Source organism: Pelodiscus sinensis, chromosome 3 (assembly GCF_049634645.1).
Source record: "Pelodiscus sinensis isolate JC-2024 chromosome 3, ASM4963464v1, whole genome shotgun sequence".
Lineage (NCBI taxonomy): Eukaryota > Metazoa > Chordata > Testudines > Trionychidae > Pelodiscus > Pelodiscus sinensis.
Window position 1 is genome coordinate 112,352,591 of NC_134713.1, and position 16,248 is coordinate 112,368,838.

Consider the following 16,248-nt stretch of genomic DNA (forward strand, 5'->3'; position numbering starts at 1 on the left):
TAGTAACCACTTTTCTTTTATAGTCACCTTTTTATTTACCAGCCAAAATATTATTCTCAGGTTTATTAATATTTCTTAACCGTTTATGAAGCAATCATTTAGTAACTGCTACAAAATAAAAAAATTGGTAACAAACTAGTATAAATTAATCAATGTAATCCTCAGAAGACCCTGGTCAAATTCTTGGTCCTACTGAAATCAGTGGGAATTATTTAATTGAATTTAATAGGGGCAGGATTTCAACTAATCTTTTTATATTTTATACTTCTATAGAATCTCTAAATTGAGAATCTCAAAATGCTTTTCAATAAAAGCTCTGTTTTGTGGCCTGTTGGAGGAATGGGGGCTGGGAGGGGAAATAAGTTGCTGGTTAATCAAATATTCTAGTTAACTAAGAATTATATTTTACCAATGGAAAACCAATTTTCAAAAAAATACAATATAATAAAATGAATGAAGTATAAAATAGCATAGAGGTATCACCAATCCAGTAGCAGCACTGCACTGCAGAGTGGTTAGTTACTTGTATTCAGAGGTGGGCAATAATTTTTGTCTTGACTATCCTAAACAGTTTGGTATCATCTGCCAACTTTACTACCTCACTGCTTACCCCTTTCTCCAGATCATTATGAATATGTTGAAAAGGATTGGTCCCAGGACTGACCCTTGGGGGACACCACTAGTTACCCCTCTCCAATCTGAAAATTTACCATTTATTCCTACCCTTTGTTTCCTGTCTTTTAACCAGTTCCAAGAAAAGCTTTCTATACAGTACTGTAGTTATCTTCTGTCACTATATATCACTATGGGCAATGCATGGTGTACACCCAGATCACTTAACATAATACACTTAACAATAAAACTATACTGAACATAATTTAATCTTTCTTTGATTCAGAAGGCACTTCAAGATCTTGCAATGTCTCAGGGTCATCCTTATCAATGTCAATTATCATTGTAGATGTAGAAGGTGTAGGAGGCTGAAGCTGTAATGACTATGACACACTCTGGAAGCTGCTTTTTTTAATAAATGCCTGATTTCTGTTTCCTTGCTTGTCTTCTGCCTCTTTGGCATAGCAGAGTGCAGAATGTGCAACTGCATAACGTGCTGGGCAGCACACTAGTCCTGGTTACTAGATTGAAGATTTGTTTTGGGAGATATCAGAAATGTCAGTTAATTGAGCTTTCTGGTTCACTGAGTATTGGATAACAGTGCTTTTACTCTAGTTATATTTAAGAACTGATTCTGCATAATGCTTACCAGCCATAACTGCCATTGGCTTCAGCAAGAGTTGGAGGTGATTAGCAGCTCTCAGGATCTGGGCCTTAATGTATTGAATTACTCTCACAACACCTCTGTGAGGTGCATATTATAATTATACCCATTAATAGATGGATAAAAGAGAGCAGACATAAAATTATTTGCCCAACATGTCACATCAAGCTGATGGCTGAATCAGGAACTGAATCTTTACGTCCTGACACCAAATCCTGTGCTCTATCATGAACATTACTATTACAAAGAGGTTGCATTCCTTTCAATAGATAATAACAAAAATCCTGCTGAAGAGTGTCACATACTCACACCTAGTCCCTAAAATGAAAAATCTCCCAGGACTTCTTCACCGAACAATGCTTTTGGCATCCCAAAAGTTTATGCTTCAAATCTCTTCTGAAAAAAGATGTCGAATTCTGTCCTAACATGTGTCTAATATTTGCAATCAAAATATAAAGCATACAAAACAAACTGTTTGTAAAAGTGGCGTGAAATACTACCAAATAATATCAGATACATAAGGAAAATGTGTCTTTTTTTCTAAGATTAATAGATTTGTACTTTTCTAAACATGAATATTAATCACAGAAAAGCCAACATTTCCACTCTTAATACCTACCATCAAAAGGTCTCCGGAGAATTTTAGCTTCAGTTTCTAGTATTTTCCTCACTGCTTTATGAAGTTCTTTCCTTGCCTTGTGTGTGAACCCTGTGAAAATGATATAGGCTTATTCACGTTGATAAGGGAATTGTTATAGTTTTATGTCTAGGAAACAATAATCGTAAAAGTTTATTAAAAATTACTCAAACAGTTACTAATTGAGAATATTGCACATTTCTATTTTTTTAATTTAAGGTTATTCTCTTTACATAGGTGTGCCTCTTGCTAACATCAAAAGGAAAATTAATACACATGTAAATTGGGCAAAAGGTGATAACTTTTTTTCCCTCTTTAAACTGAAGGAGAGACTTAAGACCTGAGAATCAGATTTGAAATAACCAGTTTCCACAAAACTATAAATTCAAGTTATAGCACAATTAAACTTAACCTTTATCCTTGCACAGTTGGCATTTTATTGTGTTGGGGATCTTTCAAACTTTCCAGCACATTTCACAAAAGTAGGGATGTGTTATCAAAGCATCTCTACATGCTCACTGGCAATGTTGCATGATTTGTATTGTTTATTGCCACCTTCTAACCAAGATCTGCCCACATTTCAATGCTGCTGTAACTAAATTATTTAGTTTTATATTTATTTTAATATGGTAGTTCCATATTATTTTGAGAATTAATAGAAAAAGGAAATTCTTCCAAGTCTGTTATGCAGCATTTCTATGGACTGACATTAAGAAAGTCAATCCTGCATCTATAATGGCACTACTTATGTTCACCATTTAATATGTAAAAGAATAAAAACAACATGTACAGGAAGAGGCATAGCATTACCAATCTAAAATGTTGTTGATTTAAAATAGTCTGTTAAGTTCTGATAAAGATGGTCTCAGGAATCCTACATCTTAGCAGTTACAAAGATGTTTCACTGAAAGGATTACAGGGTTTCAGGATTTTGTAATTAAACTTTTTTTATTTTTATTTTACAAATTACAATCGAGTAGATTAAAAAGCTCATGTAAAATATTTTCTATTCGAGTATTAAAATAACTTGAGTGCTTTTTATTTATGAGATAACAATAATATTCTAAGCCACATAAAGTCTGAGGCCGAATAATATGGATAAGGTATGACAAAAACATAAAAATATTTTTGTTGCAGGATTAGATCTGTACTCTAACACTGTGGTTACACAAGAAAAGAAACAACTACAATTCCACTTCCTAATAAGAACGATACAACGGCAGCTCTCATTAATCCATGAAATAATATAAGTTTAAGTGACTATCAGCTATACAGTACATGTGGACCCTGTAGCAATCTAGAATCAGGAGTATGCAAGGGTGGCTTGATGTAACCTTAATACTCTCCCACACTAGGTTCTGAGTTCTGTGCTATGCTTCGTAGTGGCACAACTAAAAACCTCACACTATGTTCGTTAAGGGAGCAATTTATTTTTAGTTCTCTTTTACCATCTCAGTGTCTCGCACATTGTTTGCAGAGCTTCTTTCTCAGTTCTCTCCACACACAATTTTATACAGCTTACCATGGGATTCACTGGGATCTAAAGAAACTGTATGTATATAAATATAGGACTTCAGTTTCTCCTGTTGTACAGCTTGAGTATTGAGTGTCAATAATTTCTTCAGGGCCAAAATTTCATATGTAATAAATACAAAACCTCTACAAAAAGAAAAAAAAATGGAGTATAAATACTGTATTACTCATAAGCATAGTGTTTAAGTCCAGAAGGAACCACCATATCATCTAGAAATACTATACTAATGCAAACAATGAAGAAGCCAAATATAGGTTGAAAACTCTTTTAAGGTAAATAATTTTTTGTTCTATAGGGAATGTATTTTATCAAATACAATATACACATTTGATCTTCTTTATAATGAAGCATGTGACATGTTCCAGAGGCCAGTACAGTATAGTTTCTCAAATAATCTGGACAAGAGAAGAGATCTTAATGGGCAATACCATAAAACATGCAAAGAAGTTTAGCTTTCATTTAAAATGTAAGGTACTTCATGTTTAAAGATCCCTTAGCAACATTTTTTTGGAGGGAGAGGGGGAAGTGACATAACTTCTGATTTAAATATAAGAGATAAATTCAGTGGGTAATTATTAATTACAACTTACCCAAGAACAAGTGATCCAGCTAATTTTGAAATTTTTCCTTAAACAAAAAAAAACAAACACACCTGAGGTCGAACAAACTGTACATACAAAATGTTAGATAAAAGTTAAGGCATTTGCTCAGTTCTGGATACTATACATCAAAGATGATCATTTTAAAGAGGAATACAGAAGGCTGTTTATACTCATTTTTCTGTTTCCATCTCCATTTCTTCAGTAGTTGAAAAAACATTGATAGATACTATTTTCTACATTCTTCCTCCCTAGTTTTAAATTATAAAATATCCTTCTCTCAGCTAAATAAGCTAATAAACCATTTATTACTGAAAATATTTGTCTTCTCTTCAGTAGTGTTCCCTCTTGCTGGTGATATTCATATGCTCAGCAGCAGGTGATCAACAGTATCACTAGTACTGAACTGTTGCCACAAACTATGAAGATCTCTCCTTTAAGTAAATAATTTCATTGAGAGCTCTCTGATGTGTGTAGGTAAAGTCAGAAATATGCATGCTCCTGTCTGCCAAGTCTTGCAAAGGCCTCTCTAAGAAGTTTTCTTTATAGTCATTTAGTCAAATGCAGCTGATAGTATTTGACACTTACAGAGCTTTACACTTTAATTCTAGAGACACTGACCTAAGGCATTTTATACTTGGACACAATGAGCCTATCTTTTGATTTCCAAAGGAACTATCACTACTGGGAGGAGCAAACCCCAACAGGACATATCTCATTTTGTCAGGAATAAACTTCCTTTGGAGACTTGCCCCACCTCTCACTCCATCAGGTTCTGCCCTGGCAGAGAAGTAGCACGGACCAAGCTTCTCAAATATTTCTGACATGAAAAAAGAAGCAGCTACCTGCTGGAAAAGTTACTGAAAGGGTAGGTAAAACAAGATTGAAACACAAGGTCTGCTATCATCAAGCATGGAAGTATCCAGTCTTCGATGCTGGGGTAGAGAGATTAAGAATCCAGATGGCTCTCTCTGTATCAAAGGAAAGGAAAAGAAAGGTAGAGGACAAGAAGGAAGGCTGGTAGGCCTACCGCAGGGAGGCATGAAAAGAAACAGGAGCTTAGTTTACTCATATGGTGCCCTTGCTTTAAGAATCCCAGGATAAGTTTATTCCTATGATCCTAAAGGTGAAAAAACAGACATTAAATTAGGTCCATTTATGGAAGCTTAATGAGATGGTAATTTTTGGAGACTTTTGCTCTAAAAATCTTCTTTCCCCCAAATAAATTAAGTTTGTACCTTCTCTGGTTGTGAAGCTAATTGTTTGTCATATGAACAAATTATTAACTAGTGCAGGGCTATCTGTCTAGCTATTCCATTCATATAAATTAAGTGTTAACATAATGATGATTATTGAAATGACAGCTCTGACAAAGTCAGTGATGGCAATATGCTGACGTTATAGGAGAGAGGCTGAAAACATGAACTCATCATCTCAAAGTATTTTGAAAGCACAAGTGGCATGCTGACGTCTTCAATACATAATTTAAATATATAGCTTATTGTGGCTACACAGTCATTTTTATGAGCTCATCAGGTTAATATTTATAGAATTGCACTTACTGATATCTTTCCACCATAGATCACTTTTTGTGGTTGGACCAGCAGTTCCTATTCTTCTGCAGCAAAACACACAATAAGAAGCCAACGACATTCTGTAGGTGTGCAAACAAAATTATTTATTTTGTCTATGAAATTAAAAAAGTGCAACAAATTTCTGTCTTTTCCCCTTCAAAATCAGAAAATTATTAAAGTGACAGACAGGTAGAACCTAAAAAATTCATTTGGTAGCTTGCCTTTCAACAACAAAAGTTAAACATAGTTCTTTGTAAAACTATGTGTTGTACAGTACTTGATTTTACTGGGCATATTTTTCAAACTACCTCTCTTCTCTAGTAAGTCTCCATTGCTGCATCTTAGGAACTATTCATTATGTACCACATGTTTCTACAGCTCCATAAAGATATTTTGCTGGATCATACATGCTTTTGGACCATCAATATGTAGTAATCTCATTGTTCTTTATAGTTAGAATTGATTTTATTTTAGAAAATTGATCTATACTACCATTTGCTAGAAGGGACTTTCAACAACAAATAAACATTTACGGCTCTGAAATGTATATTTCACAGAAACTGTTAGAAATCTTCCTGTTAAAAGAGTTATGATTAAGATTAGAGTTTTCACGCAGAGGTCACACTGTTCATGGTAATCATGAATCTGAATAGAGAGTCTGAAACAAAATACAGGACTAACAAGACCCACTTCCTCAGATCAAATAGTGGAAGAAAATTGTCACAACCATATATACCAAAGGATACAATTAAAAAAATGAACACATATGAAAAGGACAAATCACATTTCAGAACAGAAGGGAGATGGGGGGAGGGGGGAAAGGTAAATGTCTGTGAGCTAATGATATTAGAGGTGATAATTGGGGAAGCCATGTAACTCTATGGGATGTGAGTTATGAACACTTTGAGTTACAGACCAACTGTTGGTCCGTAACTTGTTCGTAACTCGGGGAGTGGCTGTACTATGAGGCCAGCTCCTCAAGCCACATACACAGGGAAAGCTTGGAATTACAATACATATGCAAATTCAATTCAATTACTAATGGACATAATCAAGATATGGGATGGTGGACCCTTTATCACTGAAGGTGCTAACAGCTTTCTGAATGAAACAAAAAACAGGACTATGTAGCACTTTAAAGACTAACAAGATGGTTTATTAGGTGATGAGCTTTCGTGGGCCAGACCTACTTCCTCAGATCAAATTGTGGAAGAAAATTGGCACGACCATATATACCAAAGGATACAATAAAAAAAATGAACACATATGAAAAGGACAAATCAAATTTCAGAACAGAAGGGGGATGGGGGGGAGGTAAATGTCTGTGAGCTAATGATATTAGAGGTGATAATTGGGGAAGCTATCTTTGTAATGGGTAAGGTAATTAGGGTCCTTGTTAAGACCTAGGTGTAAGGTGTCAAATTTTAGCATGAATGACAGTTCAGAGGATTCTCTTTCAAGTCTGGTGTTAAAAGGTCTTTGAAGCAGGATGCAGGTAATCAGGTTGTTGAGACAAAGCCCTTTCTGGTTGAAATGGCAAGAAACTGTTTTTTCTTTCTGATCCTGTCTAATATCTGTTTTGTGGGCATTGATTCTTTGGTGAAGTGTCTGAGACGTTTGTCCAATGTACATAGCAGATGGACATTGCCGGCACATGATAGGATAAATTATATTTCTGGATGAGCAGGAATATGTGTTCTTGATCTTATAACTCACTTGGTTAGGTCCAATAATGGTATCAGCAGAGTGAATATGTGGACAAAGCTGGCAATAGGGCTTGTTGCAAGGGAAAGTTCCAGGGTTGGTGTTAGTGGGGTATGTCCTGTGGTTGTTGGTAAGAATCATCTTGAGGTTAGGTGGTTGTCTATAGGAGACTATGGGTCTGTCTCCCAGAGCCTCTCGGAGTTTAGTATCCTGTTCCAGTATAGGTTGTAGTTTATTGATAATGTGTTGGATGGGTTTAAGTTGGGGGCTGTAGGTGATGACAAGTGGTGTTCTATTGTTGGTTTTCTTGGGTCTGTCTTGAAGTAGATGGTTTCTAGGTATTCGTCTGGCTCTTTCAATTTGCTTTTTTATTTCTCCAGGTGGGTAGTTGAGGTTTATAAATGCTTGGTAGAGATCCTGAAGTTTCTGGTCTCTGTCAGTGGGATTAGAGCAGATGCGGTTGTATTGAAGGGCTTGGCTATAGATGATGGATCATATGGTGTGTTCTGGATGGGAGCTGGAAGCATGTAGGTAACTGTGTGAGTCAGTGGGTTTTCTGTAGAGAGTGGTGTCTAATTTTCCATTGTTGATTTGTACTGTGGTGTCCAGGAAATGATCTCTCGTGTAGAATGGTCCAGGCTGAGGTTGATGGTGGGGTGTAGGTTGTTGAAATCTCTGTGGAATGTCTGCAGTGTTTCTTGGCCATGCATCCAGATCATAAAGATGTCATCGATGTACCGTAAGTAGAGAAGGTTGTAAAAGGGGACGGGAGTTGAGGAAACATTGTTCTAGGTCAGCCATAAAGATATTAGCATATTGTGGGGCCATGCGTGTACCCATGGCTGTGCCGCTGATCTGGAGGTATAAGTTGTTCTCCAACTGGAAATAATTGTGGGTGAGAACAAAGTTACATAGGTCTATCAGGTTGGCAGTGGTGTCCTCTGGGATAGTGTTTTTAATTGCTTGTAATCGTCTTCATGTGGGATGTTGGTGTATAGAGCTTCTACATCCATGGTGGCAAGGATGGTGTTATTGGGGAGGTTATCAATGTTTTGTAGTTTCCTTAGCAAATCAGTAGTGTCTCAGAGATAGTTGGGAGTGTTGGTTACGTAGGGTTTGAGAAGAGAGTCTACATAGCTGGATAGACCAATAGTGAATGTTCCAATACCAGAGATGATGGGACGTCCGGGGTGTCTAGGTTTATGGATCTTGAGAAGCAGATAGCTTTGTATATAGAAATCCAGATTGTAATTCCGACCATCAGGGGGAGTCCATATAGAATTATTTTTCCTTTGTTGTTGATTGGGGGGGGGGGGGGGGGGATCTGGTAGGTCAGATTGATGTTCATTGTTGGTTTGGAAATATTCTCGGAGGCAGAGGCAGCGAAAAAAGCTTCAAGGTCACCACAAAATGTATCCAGTTTGTGGGGGACGTGGGGCCGAAAGAGAGACAAGACAGACTCTTCTGCTGGATTGAGTTTGTAGCTGGAGAGGTTAACAATATTATCCGGTGGGTTGAGGTAGTTGCTGTTGTAGCCTGTGGTGTGGAGCAGTTTAGAAATTTGTCGTCTTTTCTTTGTTGTAGGGAATAGAAGTGTGTATAGTAGATTTCTTGTCTGGTGGAACAAAAGTCTTGCAAGGTGTCAGTCGGTGTGGATGTTGGTCTTGGGATGAAACTCTAAGTTAGAAATGTCATTCTTGATGTTTTTCTGTTTCTTGTATAAAATACTTATCAGGTGATTCCTTAATTTCTTGGATAGTGTGAGGCAGAGTCTTTCACTGTAGTCAGTGCAGTATGTTGATCTTAATGGATTGTTCACTTTCAGTCCTTTGGGTATGATGTCCATCTTCTTGCACTTGGATAGAAAGATGATGTCTGTCTGTATCTATGCAAGTTTCTTCATATGGTTGATGGATTTCCATTCCAAACGGCTAAATGTAGTGCCTTGCATGTAGAATAGTGATAGAAATGTAGCTGTGTTAGTCTGGTGTAGCTGAAACAAAATACAGGACTATGTAGCACTTCAAAGACTAACAAGATGGTTTATTAGATGATGAGCTTTCGTGGGCCAGACCCACTTCCTCAGATCAAATAGTGGAAGAAAATTGTCACAACCATATATACCAAAGGATACGATTAAAAAAATGAACACATATGGAAAGGACAAATCAAATTTCAGAACAGAAGGGGGATGGGAGTGGGGGAAGGTAAATGTCTGTGAGCTAATATCATTACAGACATTTACCTTCCCCTCCCCCCCATCCCCTTTCTGTTCTGAAATTTGATGTGTCCTTTTCATATGTGTTCATTTTTTTAATTGTATCCTTTGGTATATATGGTTGTGACAATTTTCTTTCACTATTTGATCTGAGGAAGTGGGTCTGGCCCAGGAAAGCTCATCATCTAATAAACCATCTTGTTAGTCTTTGAAGTGCTACATAGTCCTATATTTTGTTTCAACTACACCAGACTAACACAGCTACATTTCTATCAATAGAGAGTCTGTGAGGAACCCATAATGCACTCATTCTGCAGCACTAGCTCCTGTGCTGTGGGTATTGCTGTGACACAACGGTTTGGCCCATCTGCCCACTGTTGCTGCAGCATCTGAGTGGCTCACAAATATTAACGAGTTTATCCTCACAGCATCTCTGTGACACTGTAACTTTCATTATCACCATTTAGAAAGGGGAACTGAAGCTTAGACAGCCATAGGAGCCAGTCTATGCTACTATGCTTTGTTGACACAGCTGAACTGAAGCAGCTGCACCACTGTAGCACATCTGGTGAAGTGGCTGGCTGCTGTGCACAGACATCAAGCGCCTGCTCACAGCTGGCCACTGTGCTCTCACCGCCCCAGCACCTGAGGAAGAAATGGCTCCGGGACCCACACATTAGGTTGGGGGGGGGACTGGGAGTGCCTGGCTCTTAGGGTGGGGGGAGGCATTGGGTTACAGCGGGACGGGGAGGGCTCTGGGGAAGTGGAGGGAGATTGGGTTAGAACGAGCGTATGGGTGTGTTTGGCTCTGGGGGAGAAAAAGGGAGATATTTTGTTAATATTTTGGTTTTTATTTATTTATTCCCAAATAAAATCACAAAATATATATTAATTTTATATAAATAAATGTCAATTTTTACAATTGCATGAATATGTTTATGCAAAATCTCAAACTTACAAAGTATCTGAAATTTTCACAGAAGCCTGTTCTATTTGATTAACCATGGTCTATACTTGTTTTTATTTCAACAAAACAAGTTATGTATCAAAAAAATAAAAAGTACCTTAAATTTATATTTAAATTTAAAAATGATTGAGAGCAAATAAAAATTTAACACACCAAATTATTGTATTATCTTAAAACAAGACCTGAAAAAAATATAAAATATACCTAAAACATAATCTATAATAAATAATTATGACTTTCTGATAGAAGCACATTTTCTTTGGTGTCCCTGAAAGCTATCAGTTTTCATTTGTGTGGCCCTCAGTAAGCTTTGAGTTTGATATGCCTGCCTTACAGGGAACAGTATTGGGGACCTGATAGGAAAAACAGCCCCCCACCTCTGCTTTAAATCATTCTCCTTGCTCTTTTCTGAACCCTCTCCAATTTATTAACATCCTTCTTGAACTGAGGGCACCAGAATTGAACACAGCAGTGGTCTGACAGAGCTAAAAACCAGGAAACCAGTCCTTATCTTAGAAAATGTAACAACCAAGAAAAAACAAAAAAACAAAACCCCAACCATTCAAAATGGGGGGGGAGATGCAATCCCCTTGTAGTGGGAGTTCCAGTTGCTCCAAATCCTTAAAGATCAGTTTTAAAGGGCTTTATTCTACTCCTGTTTAAATTAATGAAAATTTCCCCACTAACTGTAATTGGAACAAGATCCTTCTCAGAGACACTGCTCATAAAAATATTCATGCATATGAGTAACTAGTTCAGTGCAACTTCTCACATGCAAGTACTTGCAGAATCAAGGTCTAATTTTTCAATACAGGGATGTGATTATTTTCTTTATTAGAGCTATGTTATATCTCTTCACTTAACAAAGAAGTTGCAATACTAAAAACCTCACAATGGTTTTTGGACATGGATATGTTTATTGAAAGTGATTACCACTTGTTTAATATGGAACAGATTAAGTATGGAAAAAAGATATGTTCTTGAATTGCCAGAAAATAACTATTTACAAGTCAAGTTTGGTCCAATGTTTATTCTCCATCTGCCTCAATGAAATAAAAGACGCACAGGGAACTATTGGGGAACATTTGTTTTCTATTTTTATTTTTTAATACATCCAACCTAATTAAGAGTAGTATCTTTAAATTCTTCATTCAGTGATTCTTTATTACCACTGGCAGAACATGCCACTTGAGCAGTTATTAAGATTTAAGAGGTTAAGAAAAACACACACTGCATTATCAAAGCTATTGCCTTTTTGCTGTGTTTCTAATCTTTCTTTCAGAAGATTTTATAGTACTACTTTATCATCTTCTATCATTCCAGTAAACAGTTACAGAGTTAATCTGTAACAGTGACGGAAAACACCGCTATTCCCCTATCCTTTGTCATTCTTTTGTCTTCAGTGACAAGAACAAGAAAGACAAGGTAGGTGAGGTAATATCTTTAATTGAATGAACTTCTGTTTGTGAAGGATAGAAGCTTTTGAGCTTCACAGATCTCTTCTACAAGCAGAAAAACAAGTGATTACTCTAGAACAGATCTGTCTCCAACCCAAAAGTTTAGTTAGCATTCTGCCTGTTTTCACCACAGGGTTTAGGGCTATTAACTACTGGAATTTAGGACAAACATGGTAGTATGATTTGACAACACTCACTTTTGCAAAATTATGTAAGGTCCTAACAAGAGAATTCCAGAATCACTAGAATGATGCAGGAAGCAAGAAGTTTTAGTCCCAGACAATTTTATAGCTATAAGCATCCTGATGTCACGAAGAGGAACAACCAGACACATTAAAATGCCATGCAAAGGGAAAAATTGATCTTATGTGCTTTTTACTTATTTAAAACATGTTAATGAAATCCAAAAGATTATTTTTATTTTTGCTTCATCCCCATTCCTCCTTCATATTATAAGATCAGGCCTTATCTAACCTTGGAGACGCTACAACAGCCCCCCCTTCCTCCCTCCCCCCCCAAAAAAAATTAGTGGAACAGCAGACAAGAGGCAACAGAGTGAAAGCTGAGCAACTGAGAGAGAAAGTGATTTTTAGTCAGGATGCTTAGGACTGGATACTTGTGTTGCCTTTATTAAGTACTATTTAATGCCAAACATCTAGTCAACATTTCAGAAAAAGAGTCTCTACTCAAAGCAACTGTAGCCAGACAGGAACCCTCCCTGTAACATCCATTTTTGCTTGTCTGGAGCATACAGGGCACACAGAGCAGAAGGCCCAGGCTGTGTGACCGTGAATGGCTGTAAACAAAGATACGCCAATTGCTGACCAAGAGGCTGCCAAGGAGTGCCCTTGACTTAACCCATATTGATACGAACACACAGCCGTCCGCGGGGGGGGGGGGGGGGGGGGAAGGAATCTCTCGCCCAGTAAAAAAAATGTCTAGTACTCACAATTTAGTTATCTCTCTTGCAAGTGTAAATTAACTTGAAACTTGCTTGTAAGAACTGGCGCCACAATACGGACCAGTACAATTTGGCCTCTTAGATAAGAAAGAGGATATGGGCCCCCAGGGATATAAAGATGGGTCCAGCAGCACATTTACTCTGAGTGTCAATCTACCATCTATCTGCTGGTCGGGTTAGGTGTTTGATCTCCCAAGGTTCTACAGGAACGCCCACCTCGTATTCGTCTTTCCTAGGAATTGAGAGACCGGCCCTGGCCTGACATGCTTAAGTGGAGAGGCACAGAAGGGGGTAAAAATTGTACCTGGATGTGGTCCTTTGTCGTAAATGTACACATAGATTTAGAGCTCTTTAAAGATTAAGCTGTCACTTAGTACCATTATTTCTATTTTCTATCTTTATTTTCTTTGTAACTATTTTTAAAATCTGTATTTGCTAACAGTTAAGAAAGAGAGCAATAGCCATTGTAACCATATGGTTTTATAAGTCTTTTTAATAAACCTGTAACTGTTTAAGTTTTTAACCTGACTCCTTCAGTTGCTGTAACAAAACCAAGCACAATTTAAAAGAACTTCAGCCAGTCATAAGGAACAGGTATAGGAAGAGCTTGGGCGTTTGGATTTGTGTCACTCCCAGGTGACAGGTCCGTTGGGGCACCTCTCAGTCTTTTCCTAAGGCTGCCCGCTGCGAAGGAATCTTGCATTCTAGCAGCTAAAATCTAAGGTGTAATAAGCTCTTTCTATAAAGGGGCATCTGTTGGCCTGCTGGCTACCCTCTGCGACGGGACCCCGGTCCTAGCAGTAAAGACACGGACATTAAACCTTTTCTCGAAAACACACACACACATACTGCCCTGACTGTCGGCTGACAGCAACTGAACATGCCTTTGTTAAAAGGTTGAGTGTAGAACAACCCGGATTTCTTTCTAGAACCATTTTACCTATCACCAAGGGCCAAAACAAGGGCACAAGCCATGTCTCCCTTTGTATTCCCCCAAACCCAGAATCCTCCCCCCCCCCCCCGTAGCTTCCTGAGCGTAGACCCCCCCAACATAAGAATGATTATACAGGGTCAGACAGATTGCCCATCTATCTCCCTTTCCTCCATCCCGACAGCAGCCAGTACCAGGTGCTTCAGAGGGAATTAACAAACAAACAGTGATCCATTTCCTGTCCTCCAATTCCAGCTTCTGGCAGTCAGAGATTTAGGGATACCCTGTGAATGGAACTGCATCCTTCTTGATAACAGCCACTGATATATCTGTTATCCATGAATTTATCGAATTCTTTTTTAACCCACTTATATTTTTGGTTTTCACAAGATCCTTAGAAAGGAATTCCACAGGTTGACTGTGCATAGTTTGAAGAAACACTTTCTTATGCTGGTTTTAAACTTGCTGCTTATTAAATCATCAGGTGACCCCTAGTTGTGTTACCCAAAGGCATAAATAAAACTTTCTTATCAAGTTTCTCCACCTCGTTCATAATTTTATATCTCCCCTTGGCTGTGTTTTTTCTAAACTGAACAGTCTCAGGTTTTTTTGTCTCTCTCCTCAGAATCTGTTCCATTGTCTTAATCATTTTTTACTCTCCTCTGTATTTTTTGCAAATTGAATATATCTTTGAGTTGGGGCAAACAGAACTGCACATAATGTTCAAGGGATGGGTGCACCATGGATTTATAAAGGGATACTGTTATATTTTGTGTTTTTTTAACTAACCTTTCCCTAATGGTTTATAACATTGTTAGTTTTTTTTTTTTTACTCTATCTACACATTGGGCAGATGTTTTCAGAAAGCTATCCATGATGACTACAAGATCTTTTTCTTGAAAAGTGAAAGCTAATTTAGACCTTAATATTTTTTATATATACAGGTAGTTTGGATTATGTTTTCCAATGTGAATAATATTGTATTTATTAACATTTAATTTCATCTGCCATTTTTGTTGCACAGTCACCCAGTTTTATGAAATGTCTTTGAGACTCTTTGATGCCTTTGAGACCCTTCACAGTCATCTTTGGACTAAATTATCTTTTGTAATTTTTTTTAATCTGCAAATTTTGCCACATCATCTTTCACTTCCTTTTCCAGATCATTGCTGAATATGAGCAGTCATAGTAGAGATATTTGGTGTGGGAAGGGCTATTGCTCTCTTTCTTCTTATCCCTTGGCTAGAACATAAGAATGGCTATAAGAACTGGGTCAGACCAAAGGTCCATCTAGCCCAGTATCCTGCCTTCCAACAGAGGTCAATGACAGATGCCCAACAGGGAGTGAACAGAACAGAGAATCATCAAGCAATCCCTCTCCTATTACCCATTACCAGCCTCTGACAGAGGCTAGGGACATGATTCCTACCCATCCTGGGTAATAGCCATTGATGGACCTAACCTCCATGAGTTTATCTAGTTCTTTCTTGAACCATGTTAAAGTCCTGGTCTTCACAACTTCCTCTGACAAGCAGTTCCACAGGCCAACCATGTGCTGTGTGAAGAAAAAACAGTTCCTATCTTTTAACTAGTTACTGTTTTCAAAAGAGAATCTACCTCATATCCCATGACTGCTTACTTTGCTTAAGAGACTTTGGTAAGATACCTTGTCAAGGTTTTAATAAAAGTCCAAGTATGCTATATCCATTGGATCATCCTGCCATCTGATACTCTCAAAGAATGCTAAGTCATTGGTAAAGTATGATACCCTTTTCCAACAGCCATGTTTACTCTCTACATACCATGTGCTTCTGTGTGTTGAATAATTACTTTTTTGTTCTAACCAGTTTGCCTGAACTTGGGCCCCAGCCTGTAACTGATAAGACCCCGCAGGAGCCCCCTGCAAAAACTTCATTTAACATCTCCACAACAGCCTTGTCTTCCTTGAGTGCTTCTATGACACCTTGATCACCCAGCCAAAGGGCTCCGCTGGGCAGGTTTCCCACTGCTGCTGCAGCGTGTTTTAGTTTGCTGTTTGTTAGTTTTACTCTTCTCTAGTTGCTCTTCAAATTCATTTTGGGTCAGACTCGTTATAAGCTGCTGCCCCCCCCCCTCCCCACACACACACACGCTGCTGCTCCCCGCATTGGACACTTACCCTGCCCCACCTGCAGCCCAGCTTCCCTTCAAGCAGCCCAGAGCCCGCACCCTATGAAGCTCCCGTGCCCCCCCCCCCCCGCCGCTACCCCAGCACAGGGGCTCCCAGAGCGTCGCTCCCCACACGTGGATGGGCCAATACCCCCCCCCCATTACCTGCCCCGCTCCCAGGCCGCTGCCTCTCTCTCCCGTCTCCCGACAGCTGTCAACTACGCCCCCGTGTGTCGTCACCA

The 16,248-nt window shown here is 38.4% G+C and overlaps 1 protein-coding gene across 4 annotated transcripts in view; it reads right to left on the reverse strand.

Annotated features, from left to right (window-relative positions):
- SERAC1 (serine active site containing 1) overlaps window positions 1–16,239 on the reverse strand; it is a 42,446-nt gene extending 26,207 nt beyond the window's left edge. Inside the window, exons 1-6 of one of the 4 annotated variants that reach the window (XM_075924527.1) lie at window positions 16,172–16,215; window positions 15,321–15,413; window positions 5,609–5,700; window positions 4,038–4,074; window positions 3,436–3,572; window positions 1,896–1,985 (exon numbers count right to left, since the gene is read on the reverse strand). In XM_075924527.1, coding sequence (XP_075780642.1) covers window positions 1,896–1,985; window positions 3,436–3,572; window positions 4,038–4,074; window positions 5,609–5,699 — 355 coding nt within the window. In that variant the 5' untranslated portion in view covers window position 5,700; window positions 15,321–15,413; window positions 16,172–16,215. Of the gene's footprint in view, window positions 1–1,895; window positions 1,986–3,435; window positions 3,573–4,037; window positions 4,075–5,608; window positions 5,701–15,320; window positions 15,414–16,171 lie in introns of all 4 variants that reach the window. The other 3 variants (XM_075924525.1, XM_075924529.1, XM_075924528.1) reach the window with 3 other exon arrangements.
- Window positions 16,240–16,248: the final 9 nt, after the last annotated feature.